Here is a 21,752-nt window from a genome sequence, read left to right as displayed (position 1 = left end):
TCTATTCATTTGAATGTGTTGACATTTGGAGAAATTGCTTGCGCCTTGCTGAAATATTCAGAAAGTATGAAAGCCAACAGTCCAATATTCTAGAACACTGCTGTGTGTAGGGGTACCCATTTTGGACTATGATAAATACATGGAAAGGGTGCAGTGATCATTTCAGAACCAAGCGTTTCCCAAACTCAGTCCTGGGGACCCCAAGGGGTGCACATTTATTTTTTTTGCCATAAAACTACACAGCTGATTAAAATGATTAAAGCGTGATTATTAGTTGATTATTTGAATAAGTTGTGTAGTGTGCTATGAGGAAAAAACAAAAGGTTCACCCCTTTGGTTATGAGGATGCTGCATAATCTTACAGGAATTCCAAAACTCCAGGCAGCTCTGAGGACACACATGCTTCACTTTATAAATTGATAAATCAAGAGATACAATACAGTATGGATCCATATATAATCGTTTCATTCATATACCAACACAGACACTCAGAAAAGTACTATAGGGAGATGCAAAATATCAACTCTAAAAAGGAAATGACAAAATGTAAGTTTAAACATTGCACATTTCTTCCACATAAATTTATATTTCATTTTATATATTTTTTATTATTTGCGATAGCATTTTTTTTATTTTTAAGAAAAACCAACACAGCAAACGGGGGGGGGGTCACAGACACTCCAGGTTCGGCTTTCCCCGCGCCGCTCTTACAACAGACGCGATGTTCACCATAATATCTACTAACAGAACGCACTGCCAAAGAAAGCAAGGCTTTACACAGCCACTCACACACCTACAGGAAAACGCTGCTCTGCACTGATGCTCCACAGCGGACTGCTTGGAAAACAAAATCCTGAAGAGAAAATATGTATGCATGCAGACTTGTATGTATAAATAGACAACTGTGTGTGCGCATGTAGGTACACATGTATGCATTTAGGAATGCATGTACTTTCTTAATATACGTGTATACATACACACACACATTTAGAGCAGGGGTTCTCAATCCTGGTTCTGGTGATCCAGAGGAGTGTACAGTTCTGTTTTTTCCATAACACTGCACACCTGAGTGAAATGACCAACTCATCATCAGGCTTCGATAATTAGAGTCAGGTGTGTAAGTTCAAAAAGAAAACATGTGCACCCCTTTGGGTCCCCAGGACCAGGATTGAGAACCAGTGATTTAGAGAATGTCTGAATGTCTGCAACACGTGTTTGAATGTAAAACAAACAAAAAAAGTGCTGTGTATGTGCTGTGCATGTATAAGACTATGCATATGTAGTTAGTGGAATGATTCCTTTGCAACCTGATTATGTTTTTCTATTGTTTTTCTGCTGTCCCAATCTTTTTGTTAAGGCAAACAGCTGAGATCCCTTTCCAGAGTAGAGGTGATCAAATTCTGGGGTTTGTGGTTATTGAACACAGGTAAACAACATTTTGGCATTAAAATAGATAAGATGCAGAATATTGAGCCAAAGTTTCTATACACAGTCATAGCAGATCTAGGGCACAGAGAGATAGCGAGGGGAGGGGGAGGCAGATGGCAGGACAAACTATAAGTAAAATGGTGTCCAAGTAGGTTTTTTAGCAATACTGTTGCAGTTTCAAGCTCTATTCGTAAAGTCTAGATTTTTCCAGGAAATTCAAAGAATTCTAGCTCGGTCAACATACACCAAAGCAAGAAAGGATTACTATATATATATATACAGAATGTGAGTGATAAATACAGAATTAAAACAGCCCTGTTTTTTCTCCTTTTAGCTTCTTCACTTCAGACATGGCCGCTGCTCGACACAACTCTATGTTTCTTTTTCTCTTTTATTTCAAACTTCTGCGTTAACCACACGTTCCCAAAGCTTTCTTTCTCCCACATGAAACCAATTCAAATACTAATTGATGACCAAGCTTGTAGTGTTCGATACAATTCAGCTTTAAGTCAAAACGTCAAAAAGACATGATCCACAACTGGCTCACAGATGTACAGATAGATACGAGTCCCTATCCTAAAGCATCCTGCCTGTTTGATGTACAGATAGATACGAGTCCCTATCCTAAAGCATCCTGCCTGTTTGATGTACAGATAGATATGAGACCCTATCCTAAAGCATCCTGCCTGTTTGATGTACAGATAGATATGAGACCCTATCCTAAAGTATCCTGCCACAATACTAACAGTAAACCCTACCATTCTACAACCCAGACAGGCTCCAATGCAGGACAAGCATTTTTGCCCCAGGACCGGGGGTACTTTAACGTGTTTTGCTTGGTATATTTTGACTGACAGTCATGGAGTATACAATTAGACTCTCCTGTGGCAAGGCTGTGTAGAGGGAGGGGTTAAGAAAATGTTAGTGAGCCCGACCAGTCCAGAAGAAACGCAAGGGGCAGGATGGGTGGTTGGGGGAGGGGGTATGAGACAGAGGGGCAGGGTGTTCAGCAGCATCCCCCTCCAGCCTGTTGGCCCCCCTGGCTACCGGAGAGTGTGGAGTTGGTGGCAGCGTGCTGGGGCCCAATCTTAATGCCGTTAGCCTGCCGAGACAAAACCAGAACATGCAAACGGTTAGTCAGGAAAATGGAACGTGATGATGGTCAGGTGTGGTTTGACGATTTAGAGTTTGAGTGTTTGTGTTTTTCTGGCGTGGATGAAATGGATATAACAAGAAATATCAATGGTGACAAATTCTCTTTGGCTCACAGTCACATGCACACTCTTTTGTAAGCATCACTCCCACACACACCAGCAAGTGGCACTTTCATGCATTGCCCCACTTTCATCTCTCCAGTCCTTTATTGGCTGAAGAGAACGCAGTGGCTAAAAGGCATCACTCCAATATGAGCCTGTGCTGCTGTGGCTTTAAGCAGTAGTAGCTATTAAGTCAACTCAATCGTTCTAAATCACATTTATAGTGTTCAGGGAAGAGGAGGAGGGTGGAGAAGGGGGGGGGGGGGGAGGAGGGTGGAGAAGGGGGGGGGGGGGTTCTCACGACGCCTGCCAGCAAGCGACGGGAATTCTGACCAGGGCTTCCCCCCTCGTCAGTCAGCTGATGCGGTTTGGACCGTGTCCCTGGCCTCACTTTCCCCCACCCCCTTTCCCCCTTATTTTACCCTTTACTACCTCTCAAAGAAGGCATACCAAACGGCTGCTCAGGGACTCGCCTCCTTCACGCTGGCTGTAACCTTGTGGGATGTGCGGAATTTATGCACTGGCCAGCAGCCAGGGCTAGCGGAGAGAGGGAAGGAGAGGGAAGGGAAAAACAGTGGAAGTTTTGCTCGGCTCTGCAGACTGGAACCTGCTCTGCTTCTTCTTGTCTTTCTTTAGAGGAGAGAGATGGGGTGTGGGCCGCTACAAATAAGCTGATGTGGAGGGGCTGAAAATATGAATATGGGTGCAGTGTCTCCTAGGAGCATGTGACTTCGTAACAGAGTAAGCTAACACAATGACTTTCTGGCCTTCAAATGGGCCTTTTTTTCCCCAATAGGATTTATCCAACGTCTGCTCTGTCAAGGTTTTATACTCTTCACTTTGTTTATGACGTGGGCTTAGGGCACAACGAAGGGAGCAAGGGCATTTGACCACTTGGCCATATCTCAGTTGATGACTTAAATCTAAGAAGTCAAGCCATGTCAAGAAGATGGTCTTTGTCAAAGCTGCGGTGTACAAAATGGACACAAAATGTGTCTCTCCCATGTCAAATGACCTCATTGTTGATGTCGAAGACACCCTCCTGGATCTTCTCGTAGATCTCCTTCGCTGTGTTGATGAATGCCTGAAAAGAGAGAGTGCCTAGTTAGTATAGGATCAGAGCTGAAATCCACAGCATCTAGATGTGACCGTTGTAATAACTGATAAACTCCCCTGCAAGATATCAAGCCTTGGACCAGTCAAACCATATACGTGGTTCTCGTTAACTGAATAAGTTCTAAAAGAGTGTGATTTACAGGAGTTTAGCCTCTGGCTTGTTGCCACAGATAATACATCTTCGTCACTCCGCTGTACAAACAACGCAAGCAGACGTATAAAGAGAGGCTTAGTTTTAGCCTGAATGTACAGCATGGTAGGCCTTATATAATCATTAAGTACACCTCAAAAGCGAGACTAGTCCAGGGTGCCCATCTATAGTAAATACTGCCTGTAATTCAGCTTTTTACAACAGAGGGAGGCCTACTTTAGAATCTGAAAGTAAATGTGCACCTCAGTATAGCTCAAGAGGCTCTGGCCTGATCTGGTCCCCTCTAACCTCCCTGCCTCTTCACACATGAAATTGTTTAACAGCAACAGATGGGTTTCCCTCAGCCTGAGGCAGAGCTCCCCCACCTGACCATGGAGGCCCAGGGCATAACCCAGGGACCCAGCATTATCCTCAACACATTACTCTCCATATAGTGCATTCGATAGTAGCATGGGAGCCTGATTGACATTCGGCTGTCACTTAGGATAGGAGAGCAGAGGGGAGGCTATGAATGTAGGCGATGTACACGTCACTGAGGGAGAGGAGAGGTATCGGAAGGATTCAGGAGACACTAATGAGACAAATGAATCATATCAGGGGTTTCTGCTGGGGGGAGGGGTTATATAAACCAGTCTCCTCCTGCCTTAAATCCTCAGAGAGCCTGGCTACCCAGCACACTGAAGAACAGATGTGTATGTGTGCGTTGGAGTGTTTGAGAGGTGGGTATATTAATAGGCAAACGTGTCAGTTCAAACAAACAAATGCACACACAATTTAGTGTGAGCAGGAGGTACCTCTTCTACATTGGATGCGGTCTTGGCGGAGGTCTCCATGAAGATAAGGCCGTGCTCTCTGGCGAAGGCCTCTCCCTCCTCCTTCTTCACCTCTCTCCTGGACTCCAGGTCACTTTGGGGAAAACGCCACACACATTCAGTATTTCACACACATTACCATAGACCTGTTATGCTAGTATGGTCTTGTGTCTCTCTGTTTTATTGCAAATGTTACTTCATTCTGTTACGTTTTCCAGTTAGGAGATATGTCATTAACTAGAGGAGACACGAGCACACAGGGAGCAGGGCTGTGACCTGGGTGGGTGTATCTCAATTGTCAAAAATGGCTTCCTCACACTTTTTCCTTTCCTTAATTTTTTATTTTTTTTATTTTACCTTTATTTAACCAGGTAGGCTAGTTGAGAACAAGTTCTCATTTGCAACTGCGACCTGGCCAAGATAAAGCATAGCAGTGTGAACAGACAACACAGAGTTACACATGGAGTAAACAATTAACAAGTCAATAACACAGTAGAAAAAAAAAAAAGAAAAAAAAATGGGCAGTCTATATACAATGTGTGCAAAAGGCATGAGGAGGTAGGCGAATAATACAATTTTGCAGATTAACACTAGGGTGATAAATGATCAGATGGTCATGTACAGGTAGAGATATTGGTGTGCAAAAGAGCAGAAAAGTAAATAAATAAAAAAAACAGTATAAAAACAGTATGGGAATGAGGTAGGTGAAAATGGGTGGGCTATTTACCAATAGACTATGTACAGCTGCAGCAATCGGTTAGCTGCTCGGATAGCTGATGTTTGAAGTTGGTGAGGGAGATAAAAGTCTCCAACTTCAGCGATTTTTGCAGTTCGTTCCAGTCACAGGCAGCAGAGTACTGGAACGAAAGGCGGCCAAATGAGGTGTTGGCTTTAGGGATGATCAGTGAGATACACCTGCTGGAGCGTGTGCTACGGATGGGTGTTGCCATCGTGACCAGTGAACTGAGATAAGGCGGAGCTTTACCTAGCATGGACTTGTAGATGACCTGGAGCCAGTGGGTCTGGCGACGAATATGTAGCGAGGGCCAGCCGACTAGAGCATACAAGTCGCAGTGGTGGGTGGTATAAGGTGCTTTGGTGACAAAACGGATGGCACTATGATAGACTGCATCCAGTTTGCTGAGTAGAGTGTTGGAAGCCATTTTGTAGATGACATCACGAAATCGAGGATCGGTAGGATAGTCAGTTTTACTAGGGTAAGCTTGGCGGCGTGAGTGAAGGAGGCTTTGTTGCGGAATAGAAAGCCGACTCTTGATTTGATTTTCGATTGGAGATGTTTGATGTGAGTCTGGAAGGAGAGTTTGCAGTCTAGCCAGACACCTAGGTACTTATAGATGTCCACATATTCAAGGTCGGAACCATCCAGGGTGGTGATGCTAGTCGGGCATGCGGGTGCAGGCAGCGATCGGTTGAAAAGCATGCATTTGGTTTTACTCGCGTTTAAGAGCAGTTGGAGGCCACGGAAGGAGTGCTGTATGGCATTGAAGCTCGTTTGAGGTTAGATAGCACAGTGTCCAATGACGGGCCGAAAGTATATAGAATGGTGTCGTCTGCGTAGAGGTGGATCAGGGAATCGCCCGCAGCAAGAGCAACATCATTGATATATACAGAGAAAAGAGTCGGCCCGAGAATTGAACCCTGTGGCACCCCATAGAGACTGCCAGAGGACCGGACAGCATGCCCTCCGATTTGACACACTGAACTCTGTCTGCAAAGTAATTGGTGAAACAGGCAAGGCAGTCATCCGAGAAACCGAGGCTATTGAGTCTGCCGATAAGAATATGGTGATTGACAGAGTCGAAAGCCTTGGCGAGGTCGATGAAGACGGCTGCACAGTACTGTCTTTTATCGATGGCGGTTATGATATTGTTTAGTACCTTGAGCGTGGCTGAGGTGCACCCGTGACCGGCTCGGAAACCAGATTGCACAGCGGAGAAGGTACGGTGGGATTCGAGATGGTCAGTGACCTGTTTGTTGACTTGGCTTTCGAAGACCTTAGATAGGCAGGGCAGGATGGATATAGGTCTATAGCAGTTTGGGTCCAGGGTGTCTCCCCCTTTGAAGAGGGGGATGACTGCGGCAGCTTTCAATCCTTGGGGATCTCAGACGATATGAAAGAGAGGTTGAACAGGCTGGTAATAGGGGTTGCGACAATGGCGGCAGATAGTTTCAGAAATAGAGGGTCCAGATTGTCAAGCCCAGCTGATTTGTACGGGTCTAGGTTTTGCAGCTCTTTCAGAACATCTGCTATCTGGATTTGGGTAAAGGAGAACCTGGAGAGGCTTGGGCGAGGAGCTGCGGGGGGGGGCGAAGCTGTTGGCCGAGGTTGGAGTAGCCAGGCGGAAGGCATGGCCGGCCGTTGAGAAGTGCTTATTGAAGCTTTCGATAATCGTGGATTTATCGGTGGAGACCGTGTTACCTAGCCTCAGTGCAGTGGGCAGCTGGGAGGAGGTGCTCTTGTTCTCCATGGACTTCACAGTGTCCCAGAACTTTTTGGAGTTGGAGCTACAGGATGCAAACTTCTGCCTGAAGAAGCTGGCCTTAGCTTTCCTGACTGACTGTGTGTATTGGTTCCTGACTTCCCTGAACAGTTGCATATCACAGGGGCTATTCGATGCTATTGCAGTCCGCCACAGGATGTTTTTGTGCTGGTCGAGGCAGTCAGGTCTGGAGTGAACCAAGGGCTGTATCTGTTCTTGGTTCTGCATTTTTTGAACGGAGCATGCTTATCTAAAATGGTGAGGAAGTTACTTTTAAAGAATGACCAGGCATCCTCAACTGACGGGATGAGGTCAATGTCCTTCCAGGATACCCGGGCCAGGTCGATTAGAAAGGCCTGCTCACAGAAGTGTTTTAGGGAGCGTTTGACAGTGATGAGGGGTGGTCGTTTGACTGCGGCTCCGTGGCGGATACAGGCAATGAGGCAGTGATCGCTGAGATCCTGGTTGAAGACAGCGGAGGTGTATTTGGAGGGCCAGTTGGTCAGGATGACGTCTATGAGGGTGCCCTTGTTTACAGAGTTAGGGTTGTACCTGGTGGGTTCCTTGATGATTTGAGTGAGATTGAGGGCATCTAGCTTACATTGTAGGACTGCCGGGGTGTTAAGCATATCCCAGTTTAGGTCACCTAACAGAACAAACTCTGAAGCTAGATGGGGGGCGATCAATTCACAAATGGTGTCCAGGGCACAGCTGGGAGCTGAGGGTGGCCGGTAGCAGGCGGCAACAGTGAGAGACTTATTTCTGGAGAGGGTAATTTTCAAAATTAGTAGTTCGAACTGTTTGGGTATGGACCTGGAAACTATGACATTACTTTGCAGGCTCTCTCTGCAGTAGACTGCAACTCCGCCCCCTTTGGTAGTTCTATCTTGACGGAAGATGTTATAGTTGGGTATGGAAATCTCTGAATTTTTGGTGGCCTTCCTGAGCCAGGATTCAGACACGGCAAGGACATCAGGGTTAGCAGAGTGTGCTAAAGCAGTGAGTAAAACAAACTTAGGGAGGAGGCTTCTGATGTTGACATGCATAAAACCAAGGCTTTTTCGATCACAGAAGTCAACAAATGAGGGTACCTGGGGACATGCAGGGCCTGGGTTTACCTCCACATCACCCGCGGAACAGAGAAGGAGTAGTATGAGGGTGCGGCTAAAGGCTATCAAAACTGGTCGCCTAGAGCGTTGGGGGCAGAGGATAAGAGGAGCAGGTTTCTGGGCATGGTAGAATATATTCAGGGCATAATGCGCAGACAGGGGTATGGTGGGGTGCGGGTACAGCGGAGGTAGGCCCAGGCACTGGGTGATGATGAGAGAGGTTGTATCTCTGGACATGCTGGTTGTAATGGGTGAGGTCACCGCATGTGTGGGAGGTGGGACAAAGGAGGTAACAGGGGTATGCAGAGTGGGTCTAGGGGCTCCATTGTGAACTAAAACAATGATAACTAACCTGAACAACAGTATACAAGGCATATTGACATCTGAGAGAGACATACAGCGAGGCATACAGTAATCACAGGTGTTGAATTTGGAAAGCTAGCTAAAAACAGTAGGCGAGGCTAATCCGCTAGCACAACAAACAGCAGGTAAAATGGCGTTGACTAGGCAACGGGGCCGACAGGTAAGACAAACAAGCAGAAAGGAGTACCGTGATTAATGGACAGTCCAGCGTGCGTCAGCTATGTAGCCAAGAGATCAGTGTCCAGGGGGCAGCGGTGGATGGGCAGGGTGGTTGGGCAGGGGGCTGGGCTGGCGAGTGTTATCCAGGTTTTTAAAAACTAACAATGACTAACTAGCTTGTAGCTAGTTAGCTGGTTAGCGTCTGGAGGTTCTTGAGTGTGTCATAAAAATAAAAATAAGAGTAAAAGTAATAGCGATTCCGTATCACATTGGGTGAGGCAGGTTTCCGGAAGGTATAAACAAATTAAAAATCAAAAAGAGATAGAAAGTAAATGGGGTCAGAGAGTGATTGGGACGCGGTGGTTCAGACGGTTAGCAGGCCTGTGCTAACAAGCTAACAGTTCGTAGGCCCGAGCTAGACAAGGTAGCAGTTAGCGGACCGGAGCTTGACAAGCTAGCCGTTAGCAGGCCGAATTAGCAAGCAGGGAGATAGCGAGGGCTAGAGAGTTAACCTTTGGGGGACGTCGCGATGGGGTGAGTCTGTTTATTCCTCTTCATGCGGTGAGCTGGAGATACAGCGATTCAGAAAGCTCGCGGGCCTTGGCCAGCAGATGGATCTTTGGCGATGTCGCAGCGGAAAAGCCTGTTGAAACCCCCTCGGACGATTATGTCGGCGGACCAGTAGTGATGGATCGGCGGGGCTCCGTGTCGGCAGTAGAGGGTCCAGGCCAATTGGCAAATTAGGTATTTTTGGACCTCTTCGGCTAGTCGGGAGATGGGCTTAGCTCCAGGCTAGCTCCAGGCTAACTGGTGCTTGCTCTGGGACAGAGACGTTAGCCAGGAGTAGCCACTCGGATTGCAGCTAGCTATTTACGATGATCCGGTATAAAGGTTCAGAGCTTGCGGTAGGAATCCGGAGATGTGGTAGAGAAAAAGCAGTCTGATATGCTTTGGGTAGATGTCGCGCTGGTGTCCTAGTTAGCGTTGAAGACCGCTAGCAGTGGCTAGCTACTAGCTAGTAGCTAGTTAGCTGGCTAGCTTCTGATGAGGGTTCCGATTCTAAAGTATAGAAAAAGCAGATCCGTACCACATTGGGTGATGCGGGTTGCAGGAGAGTATATTCAGCCTGTAGTTGGAAAGTGAGATTAAAATATGTACGAAATATATACAGGAAAAAACGAGGAAAAACTATATTTACACTATACAGGACGGGACAAGACAAAACACACGTCCGACTGCTACGCCATCTTGAAAGCAAAGAACACACAGCATCCACCATTTAGACTTGACATAACCCATGCTTTAAGACAAAATGAAGAAAGGTTGCCATTTCAGACCTTTGAGGCATAGCCTGTTTAGTAGCCATGACAACCATGACTAGGTTGTTTGGTAACCATGAGTGACAGGGAGATGAATCTGACCTCTTGTTCCCAATGAGCATGATGACCATGTTGGAGTTGGAATGTTGGCGAGCGTCCTCTAACCAGGTTGTCAAGTGGTTGAAGGTGTCCCTTCTAAAACAAAAACAGTTGAGCAACACTTAACATAAGAACAATAAATGTTCCTTTCCTAGTAAACTAATGCATAAACATGTCCTTCATTAGGTGAATGTAGGTCCCTTTTGTAACAACAGTTGACCCACATGAGCAAAATAAGGGCATTGGGGCGGGAGATTAAATTACATCCAAAATGTATTATACAAACAAATCTCAGTGGCTCCAACTATTGTTAAACTGAATGAACTTGATAAGAAAACAACATTTCCTTTCCTCTTAAACAAACTAATATATGTATATATATATATATTTTTTTTTTACATTTGTCAAGAGCAATAGTCATGTCCTAAATCCTAGGGTAGACTTAGTGGCCAAAGTGTTTACATAGATAAGACCTGGGGAGAAAATGGCCACCAGACTGACCTTGTGATGTCATACACGAGCAGGGCGCCAGCTGCCCCTCTGTAGTAAGACCGGGTGATGGAGCGGAAGGACTCTTGGCCGGCCTGACACACACACACACACACACACACACACACAATTAGTGCCAAAGACAAACAGACATAGTCTTTGCTTTAACAGAGCGTCTGTGTGTGTGTACTAAGTTCAGCACAGAAGCATAGTAACCCATAAGAAAGGGTACAAACAAGAGCCAGCAGTACTTCAAAGTAGTAGTAGTAAGCTGAACAAAGCAACTACTCTTAAAGGAGTCTTACTTCAAGTGCTCAAGGGTGTGTTAGACAAAATACCAACACAGATGTACTGTGTTACTAGGATCAGGGGTTCTTCTGAGACCATGTCCTGAAAAACTCCTGGCCCGAGCCATGTTTTACTCATGCATGTCCTGCCTAGTGCCTACTACACTCCTCCAGTCCAGGCTTTCCAGCAGCTTTCTCCTAATCCATATACATTCCCAACACGATAGATATTCCCAACCAGAGAGCCAAGCCTCCTGATTTTCCCTGTGCAGAGAGGTAGAGCACAGGCAAACCCCTGTCACTGTGTACAAAAGGCTCCTCTCTTTCTCTGCATCCCATACCTGACTCCTCATAAACAAGGGGCTCATTGTGTTCCACTATAGCCCACAATACCACATTCTACCTCTCTCCCCACACTCAGTGTTGGGTTAAAACAGCAGGCAGGCAGATAAGACCTGTCGATAGATGCCATTGTCAGCAGCTTATAAAATGGCTTCCCTGTTCCCTGGCTAGCAGCCGTTGTACCTTGGCTTACTCTATGCTGTTCTACATCAATTCCAGCCTGGCAGCAGGTGAGTGAGAACCAGGCAGCCCAGCACTGCAGCACATTTGAATTCAATAAGGCCCAGTCAGTGAGTCAGTGGCAACAGTCCCCCTGAGGCAGCTGCTAACGTTGGAGCTAATGGAGGCCATTGTGAATAAATGATGAATGACACCTTTATGCCTGCCATCTGCCGGATCTCAAAGGTTACCGGAAGACCAGAAATGCAGATTTTGGCTATTACATCACTCCCAGGCCAGGCAGTACCTCCCTACTCCTCCTCCTGTGCTCACACACTCACGCCGGAACACACACTGATACAGCTACACAGACGGTACCCACGCCCTGTGTTTGATTTGAACTCTGTCTTGACAGGGTGAACATGTAGTGGTCTGGGGATGTAAGCTAAGCCACAGACCATTCTAAGAGAGGGTATATTCATAGTGGTGTTTCAAAAATATAAAAGTGAAATGGTCATTTCTCAAAATGGCAGCTAGATTACCAAAGTGCCCAATCAAAGGTTTCCATTCTTATCCCCCTTGGCATCTATTTCTGCTGAATTCCAGCCTTACCTTTTCATCAACCAAAATGCACCGGTGTTGCCATGTGGCCTAGTAAGCACATAGCAGCTGGCTTGGTCTGAAGGCCAAAAGGCCTATAGGGCCTCGACTTGCACCATCCATCAGAATTACTGCTGAGAGATTCAATTCTTATTTATAGAACTGTGTCTCCCCCTAGAGGCCAATAGAAATACTACACTAAAAACCAAGATCACCATATCCTGTAGTGTTCATATTTCCTCAGCACAGTCAGTAGGGCACTATAAAATCCAGGTTAAGTAGAAAATGGACGTAATCATGGAATCCAAACTTTTAAATGGAATTCAACAATATATTCAACTTGAAATGAATACATTTTCCCAAGTTAATCATATGACATGAACAAACGGCATCAGTGTATTTTCCTGCAACGGCACAGGAATGCCTGTGTGTGTGGTGTGTGTGTGTATGCCTACACTTTATGTAACCGTCAGTGATGATGGTAATGATTAGCTTCTTCTGGTAGATATGGAAAGGCTTCCACAAAAAGATCCTCAATTTAACTTTAAAAAAATGTACTACAAAAAGCAGCCTATGGCAGATCGATATGATGATAGTTTATCAATCCAGGGCCAATTTGTTTTGCACACCCCAAAAAATAAAAACATTTTTCCTAAACCTCAAAAGTCTCATGATGTGGTTTAAGCAGTGTTGTGTACTTAAAGAAATACAAATTGGATGTTCTATATATTTTAAGTATGATTTAGAGAGCAAAATAGATCAATGAAAAGAAACCTAGAAAAACAAAATGGGGGAAAATAATATGGAATTTGGGTAAATTCTAGAAGGAAAAAAAAAAAAAAATCTGGCCAAAATGTAAACAGCTTTTAATGGGCCCTAGCAAAGCACAGGGAATCCCACATAATTAACAGTAGGGCACACTGAGAAACCCTAATTAACACTTCAATCTTTACTCCTAATTAGGGATGTTAAATGGTTAACGGCTAATTGGTTAGGCACCGAAAACACATTTGACTGGTCATGCTTATCAGTCTATAGGTTAATTTGTATAATTTAATGTAATTAAAAATTCCGGTGTGTGTTAGTCGTCATGCACCTTATTTATCACATGTGCACAGCATACAGAGCCTAGTTTGAGGAGCGGAATAGCCTATCAAATCAAACTCCAATTTATTTGTCACATGCTTCATAAACAAGAGATGCAGACTAGCAGTGACATTTTTACATATGGAGCCTTCTCAACAACGCAGAGAGAAATGACAATAGAAAACACGTAATAATAAAAGTAAACAATAAGTAACGATAACATGTCTTTATACACGGGGTACCATTCCTGAGTTGATGTGCAGAGGTACGAGATAATTGAGGTAGGTATGTACATATAGCTAGGAATAAAGTGACTAGGCAACAGGACAGAAACAGTAGCAGCAGCATATGTGATGAGTCCAAAAGAAGTTAGTGCAAAAAGGGTCAATTCAGATTGTTAAATAGTTAACCAATAGCCACCCGGACTAACTATTTAACAGCCTTATGACTTTGGGGTAGAAGCTGTTCATGGTCCTGTTGGTTCCAGACTTGGTGTATAGGTACCGCTTGCCGTGCGGTAGCAGAGATAATATTCTATGACTTGGGTGTCTGGAGTCTGACAATTTTAAGGCCTTTGTCTATACCAGGCTGTGTCAGAGGTCCTGGAAGGAAGGGAGCTCGGCCCCAATGGGCTGTACTCACTACCCTCTGCAGCGCCTTACGGTCAGATGGCAGTAATTGCCATACCAAGCAGTCATGGAGCCAGTCAAGATACTCTCAAATGGTGCAGCTGTAGAACTGAGTATCTGAGGGTCCATACCAAATCGTTTCAGCTCCTGAGGGGGAAGAGAAATTATTCTACCCTTTTCATGACTGTGTTGGTATGTGTGGACATTGAGAGATACTAAGTGATGTGGACACAGAGGAACTTGAAGATCTCGACCAGCTCCACTACAGCCCTGTCAATGTGAATGGGGGTGTGCTCGGCCCTCCTTTTTCTGTAGTCCACGATCAGCTCCTTGCTGACACTGAGGGAGAGGCTGTTGTCTCATCGTCGTCGGTGATCAGGCCTATCACCGCTGTGTCATCAGCAAACTTAACGGTGTTGGAGTCGTCCTTGGCAACGCAGTCGTGGTTGAACAGGGAGTACAGGAGGGTACTAAGCACGCACCCCCAAGGGGCCCATGTTGAGGGCCAGCGGGGCGGCTGTGTTGTTGCCTACCCACACCACCTGGGGACGGTCTGTCAGGAAGTCCAGGATCCAGTTGCAGAGGGAGGTTTTCAGAGCCAGGGTCCTTAGCTTAGTGATGAGCTTGGAGGACACTATGGTGTTGAACACTGCGCTGTATCACCCATCAGACAGCACTAGAGCAGCTGCTCAAAGAGCTGGTACTGGACTGAAACGTGCTTTTGTAAGCCCAGGCATTAAGCAACATATAACATTTCTAAAATGCAATCGCATGTTAAACTGTTTTGACGGCCACGATTAAAAATAGCTACCACCTCAATCTAAACTGGTAATTAAAGCGCGCCTCCCATTTGTTATTCGAGTGCATAGGCTATAGTCAACAGTATGCAGGCTATCAGCGCGTCACCACCACTTTGCAACGTGAGCTTGAGGCAGTGATCGTTTGAAACCTGAACGTTTTACTTTACTTCATATTATGAGTCATGTCTTACCTTGCTTTGAAGTAGCCTAGCCGAAATCCAGCCATAGAAAAGTGGAGGCAGATATTTTAGAAAAAAAGACTTCATGACATCAAATCAGCATTTCTCTGTGGTTCTATTGGTTTTACATCAACTTTTGTTGTCCAGAAACCAAAGTCACAATCCTAGTCATATTAGCAACCCATCCTAGTGGTTATTAGATTCCCCCTTTTGCTACAGATATTTTCATTATGGCACGGCTCTCATTATGTGTACTGTTTAAAACAGTGTTTTCCTGTAAAATGCATTTTGGTAAATGTTTGAAAAATACATTTTTTTTGCTGCTTCATTACAAGAGTTGAATGTTCAATAATAGACTATAGCCTTTTGACTGCATGACGATGGGCTTGCTATTGTTGCATGTCTCCATTAACTGCTTCATGAAAAATGTCCGGTCCTTGTATGCATGCACAGTACTGTATTTTCTGCTGGTCACATCTTTTTACTGTTTGGAAAGAATGTAACCGTTTGTTGACTGGTTAATGAGGGTCAGTTAGTATGCAACAAAAAAACATTTAAAAATAGAAAACTTCTCACAATTACAACGCTGAGGTTATTTGAGAAGAGGGTGAAACATGTGAACAGCGAACTGACAAATGCTGTTGTGTAGGGCTCTGTCATTGTTCTCTTTACAAGGCAAGCAACATGTCCATAGTGACACAAAATGGTGATACACATGCTGAACAAAACGTCAATAGCATGTACTGTATGTTGAAAATAAAACATTTTCCCCAGGTGTACAAGATTCCAATGACTCCAAGATTTTAAAAAATCTCCTTATCACTGATAAGATACCGATGTACCAAAGAGGATTCCGAAAATATCATGATTACAGTCGACCCCTGATAAGTGCACTTGAGATAGGCTAAGTATAAACTGTTTAATTGACAGAATGAACCTGTATCACTTCAACAGTACATTGACTACATTCTTTATGATTGAACTGCATGCAGTAGTTGACAACTTAACTGATGAGAACTGTTCCACACTGCTGCATGTATCAGGAGTCGACTGTATCGTGTGTTCAGGTAAAGAATCATATCTGTTCAATGTGAAACAGGGCAGGTATCTTACCGTGTCCCAGATCTGCAGCTTGATCTGTTTACCATCTATGGTGATCATCCGCGCCCCAAACTCCACACCTGGGAAAGACACACCCACCACAAGGACACATTCAGTCTACAACTCACTTGCATGAAAACACTAATACCAAGATTCAATGGAAATCATGAATGGTTAGTACTATAAGGAATCCTTGGGATGTCCCTACCCTAAACATTTTGCAGGTCTGGGTTTGGGAAACACTGTTCTAGAACCCCTCCCCTGCCTCCACCACAGAAACACCCTAAAAGCCTATGTTGACTAATGGTTAGAGTTGACAGAGTGTAGTAGAGGAGGCAGACACGCACTGGACAAACATTAAAACATTTTTTTTTTTTAAATAGTCAAAAAAACTGAATTCAATTGTTGCCAGTAACACAGTGCAGTCACTAACTCTCTTGATAACATTTTACTCGCCCTAGCAGAGCTGATTTGTGTTAAGAGTGAGGTGTTCTGTTATTTGTGTCTGGAAGTAGCTAGCAAGCTAAAATAAAATCCATCTCCCTCATCATCAGAGGTTAGACCAGAGGAGTGATGAAAATCCTTAAGAAATTAATTAAGACAAGGGCAGGGCGTGACATTAACGCTTGCCCGGGGCAACTAAAGAAAAGTTGTCCGATATGGAGATCACAACATGGAAACAACTAGGCTGCGCCAATCAGAATTGGAGCAAAGCCTTTACACCCAGCAGCTCTCCAAATGGAGGGTTGACGGTCACGTGTTTTATACAGTAGCATATCAGTGGGGTGGGGGGTAAGAGCCTTGCTCAAGGCCACAACAGCAGGAGATATAATGCATGGGATCAGAGACCAGCAGCCTTATATTGTCAATACCAGTGAAAATAATGAATGTTATTTTGTGAAGTGGGTCCTTGCATCAACCCATTATTTTTATTTCTACTTTGCACATTCTTCCACTGCAAATCTACCATTCCAGTGTTTTACTTGCTATATTGTATTTACTTTGCCACCATGGCCTTTTTTTTGCCTTTACCTCCCTTATCGCACCTCATTTGCTCACATCGTATATAGACTTGTTTCTACTGCATGTTTGTTTTACTCCATGTGTAACTGTTGTTGTATGTGTCGAACTGCTTTGCTTTATCTTGGCCAGGTCGCAATTGTAAATGAGAACTTGTTCTCAACTTGCCTACCTGGTTAAATAAAGGTGAAATTAAATTAAATCATACAACTCAATTTGTTACCTTTTTGGCCCATGGTGTTATACCTTTTTGGGGGGAGGAGGGGCAAGTGACCTGAGCTTTCAGACAAATGGCTAAAAAGGTTCATGCCAAGCCCTGGGCGTGGAGATCTGAGCTGAGCACAGATGATTTAATTGAGGTCCCTCCAGTGCAGCTAGGCAGTGCAGAGGCAGGATACATTTCAATCACAGCCGTTGTTAAACGTTATAATGAATATAGAGGAGCCTTACCGATAGTGAGGTCGTGAACCGGCTGAAACCGCTTGTCTGTGAACTGTAATAATAGGCATGATTTTCCCACACCTGTAAAACAAACATGCAGTTAAACAGAGGCACACACATGAACAAATAGGCACTCTGTCTGCATAACTAACATCATTTAGCCAGTCACACACACACGTTGGAAAACCAACAACACATCTGGTCGCACACACACATTAAAGAAGTTGAATCCCATATGATGTGTCAGAGAACAAAAAAGTACATAAGGAGGGTAATTTAATGAGATAAAAATGTCAGACTGTATCAGGCCCTACAGCCCTCTGACTACACCCACACACACAATGGTAAAGAAGCTCATAGTCAGTCCTGCTGAAGCCAAGAGGCTTGTCAAACAAGTAGAATTCTGGTTGTCATTTTTTTCTGGAGTAGGTAGAGGATGCATTAAAACACATTCAGGGTGAGATATCGTTTTATTCCCTCAATGGTCCAGGGTGGGATAGTGTTATCCGATCCTGGATCAGTGGTTAAGATGAGCCATTTCCTCCTCGAGCTTGTTTCTTCAGGAGGACCTGTGTTCGAGGCACTGTCAACATGATGATGAAGCTCCTGATAGGGATGGACATTTTATCAAAAATGTCAACACACAAATGTCATGACTCATGAGGTTGTTTGGTGTGATGAAACAAAGATATTCCCAGGTAGCACTGACCATAATGAATGCAATAATTAGCCTAATGATGGGCGGCTAACTCCATTTATTACAAAGTACACCTAAATATAACGTGTGGCGTGCGCCTGTGTGAATAATTTAAAAAGTAAACGGTGACAGTGAAACACACTGCCATATTGTGGAGGGGGGACCTGTGAAAACGTGTCCTGCACTGTATGGTTATAATGCAAACAGGTGAAACCTTTAGGACACCAGAGAAGGCTATCATTAGTGTTTCTATGGGTTACCACCACCGTTGCTAGGCAGGGGAGTCAGGGTGATAGAAGACATCATGAGAAGGATGTAACAAAACAAAGCTATTTCACCCATTTAACTGTGTACCTGCTAGACAATCAGCCTCTAGCACTGAATAGATAGTCCATCTGGTTCTTTAGTGGTCAGGTCATTATCTTAAAGCAACAGCAATTAGACAGGGGTGCCAAATCAAAGACTAGCCTAATTACCCCCCCCCCCCCCATGACTAATTGAAAAACTGCATTTGATTGGGCAGGAAGAGGTGTACAACTGGATTTTGATTCAGGTGAAAACTACAGTTTATGGTATGGAGGCTGAGAAATAATGCCTCCTTTTGGATAGGGGTTTCTCAACTATCACCTCATCTAGCCAAGTTACCAACCACATAGCGTAGACTATATCTTACTGCTTGAACAGCTGGGATAGCCATAACTAAACAGCAAAGTCATGTAGAATGTGAGTGGGTAATGTGAAAACACTGAATGATCAACAGCTTGGGTTGCAGGGGGTCACATGATGGCCCCCAGTGAAGCCAGGGCGATGACAGGTCTGCAGTGTTGCAACTAGAGCTGTGACGATACCAGTATCGCAAAAATATTCCATGGCAGAAATTAAAACAAAGCAGACCAAACTCTTTGGTCCTTTAAAAAACTACTGTATGTAAAATATTGTGTGCTATAGTTTAGAAAATAAATGTGAGTCGATGACAACATGATGTTTGTTTCCACATTAGGGCTGTTTTTCTTGATGTGTAATCCCTTTGTGTTTTCTTTCCTAGCCACAATACTAACGAGTATCGCCATACTGGTATCGTCCTGACCCTATTAATTATACAAATAAAACAAGGGGGAAAACTCTGCTGGATGTAGCCTGGGAAAAAATGCACTGACAGATTTGTACTCCCAAATGCTGACCACTGTTCTGGGTTGGAAATTATGTCTCCAGTTTGAAACAAGCACAATATGATATGTGGTCCTGTAAGCAAATAGTTTGGTTCAAGTACAATTCTGCCCTTTCATCTCAGAGAAATGCAGGGGAGCATGCTGCTTAATCTGTTATTGGCCTTCCTGCAAACAGGGTACACTTCCCTTCACTGATACTTTCAAACAGAATAAACCACAGTAAATTGGTACTTTTAAAAAGGCAGCATGTACCCTTTGAATGTACAAGCCTTATTGATCAATTAATAAACTAAAGTGATGGAAGTCTTACCATCACAACATTCCCCCTGTGGTCTTAAGATGCCAACCAGGTACATGTGTTTATTTCTCAGTATCAAACACTGTCAATCTGTAGTCAGAGAGATAGGTAATCTCAGTATCCCTCGTTTTCCCTGGGTAATAAGCATAGCAAGCTGTGCTGCTACTGGGCTATTTCAACAAGGATCCGGGTTGAGCAATAGATGTATAACAGATCTAATCAAATAAGATGCACATAGTTATACTGTTTTTGATAAACAAGTACATACGTCGCCTGCTTCTAATGCAACCTGCAATAAATTATCTGGACAAAAATGTAGGTTGGCTTTGGCAGCATCCACAATATTTGGGAAACCTACTCAGTCCGCCTAGTCTAGGTAAACAAACGACAGTGAACTGCTTAACCTCATTAACATAACACCCGTGTAAAAGTACATTTTAACAACACGAGCATAAACTAGAATGCTGCCGTAGTAGGCAACCGTACAAAAAAGTAGGTAAAACGCCATTTCGAGGGAGGGCGCTTGGTGCTTGTGGCCTAGCAATTACAACCGCGCAACAAAAAAAAAACAGACAGCCCAAAACCTTGGCTTGACTCTGTCCAAGTGACTGACATAGCCAGTGTTGACGCCCATGTTGTAGAGAAGCTGTCAAACTAGCTGTTTTTTTATGTCGCTGTAAACAGCTACTTTGCCAACGTTAACGTTACCTTGCTAGCTAATAGGCTAAGTAGCAAAACTAGCTTAGCACCCCCACCCTCAGTGCACAACTGAAGGACAATAGGCAGTCGGCTTGTTGGATGTGTTGCTAAATTAACACGCTACTAGTTGACCACAACATTATGCGATGTAAGGTGGGAATTTTGGGGGGAGGATTATTTCACGTTAATGACAAGCTATTAACGACGTTTGCAAGCGAGAAATCCGTCAGTCATCCCACCTCCCGCGTCTCCGCTTTTCCACGTCACATTGGACTCTCCAACACTGCGGAAATAAAAGGTATCTGCTTGCTAACTACCGTTAGCAATATTTGCTGCTATTGACTAGTGCTTACCTGTGTCTCCGATAATGATGTATTTGAAAAGGTATGCATATGCCATGGCCACTGGGTCCTGTGTCAACCTTCCTCTGCCGTTGTTTTGTGTAATTGAAACCGTATGAAAATGGTCTATGTAATCGTTAAATCTTCCCCTTTCTAGCCTCCTTTCGCTCTTCGACGGGAAGGAACAAATAACACCTCCAAGCTTCAGCTGAAAACGTCATACGTTCCGCCCTCGCCACGCAAACTAAAAGCAATCATTCACCCCAGTTGCCACTGGTAGTAGGCTATTAATTTATATTGTGTCACTTAGACTCTTTAAAACAAATCTAAACCTGATTAACTAAACAATTTGCAAGACATGTAATTAATGTGCACATGATATAGCATAGCTGTTTAGACCTGCACAATCTGATGTAGGCCTGGTAGTCCTTGTTAAAAAAGGGTCCCCTTTAACGCTGTAAATTCATTTGTTTTCATTATTTGATAGTTGCTTGCAGATTATTTAACCCCTTATGACATGTCAATATTCATTTTATTGGGGGCAAAGACAGGTCAGTGAAAGACACTCAAAAGGGGTGCATGACATGTCCACCAGAACTGTTGGAGAGCAGAATGACAACAAGGTAAGTATTTTCTCTTTAACAGGAAATAGTTGATTACCAATGCAATGCATATTCTGCTGTGGTGTACATGACCATGAAGATACACAAATCAGGCTACTAATTCTGGAACCCACTCAGACCTGTGATACCAGAAGTGCACCATTACTTCAATATTTTTTCTAAATTGATTTGCCATTTCTTTTAAAATGCTGAAAACTCTTATGTATATGGGAAAACCCATTCTTGGCAAATCGCCTGTTGAACAAGAATAACAATTATTTACATCACAGCTACTTCAGCCATATGTTATATTACTGCAAAATAAAAGCTCTGCTATTGAAATGTATTCATTTAGGAAGGACTGTCCAGAGTTATACCTCAATAGGGTAGAGTGCATGGGGCAAGTTTCTGCCTGCCAACCTGGGAGCAATCAAATGGCACAGCCTGTCTGCCAACCTGGGAACAATCAAATGGCACAGCCTGTCTGCCAACCTGGGAGC

At 44.1% G+C, this 21,752-nt stretch overlaps 1 protein-coding gene across 1 annotated transcript; it reads right to left on the bottom strand.

The window, feature by feature from the left end:
• Window positions 1-388: 388 nt before the first annotated feature.
• LOC115103172 (ras-related protein Rab-2A) lies at window positions 389-20,871 on the bottom strand. The gene is made up of 8 exons (XM_029623899.2): window positions 20,663-20,871; window positions 17,456-17,527; window positions 15,998-16,065; window positions 10,815-10,897; window positions 10,317-10,409; window positions 4,746-4,857; window positions 3,700-3,768; window positions 389-2,530 (listed from the first exon to the last, which is right to left on the bottom strand). The coding sequence occupies exons 1-8, from the start codon at window positions 20,706-20,708 to the stop codon at window positions 2,435-2,437; spliced, it is 639 nt and encodes a 212-aa protein (XP_029479759.1). The 5' UTR covers window positions 20,709-20,871; the 3' UTR covers window positions 389-2,434.
• Window positions 20,872-21,752: the final 881 nt, after the last annotated feature.

The sequence above is a fragment of the Oncorhynchus nerka genome, linkage group LG20 (assembly GCF_034236695.1).
Source record: "Oncorhynchus nerka isolate Pitt River linkage group LG20, Oner_Uvic_2.0, whole genome shotgun sequence".
NCBI classification, from domain to species: Eukaryota; Metazoa; Chordata; class Actinopteri; order Salmoniformes; family Salmonidae; genus Oncorhynchus; species Oncorhynchus nerka.
This window is presented reverse-complemented; position numbering and strand designations above follow the sequence as displayed.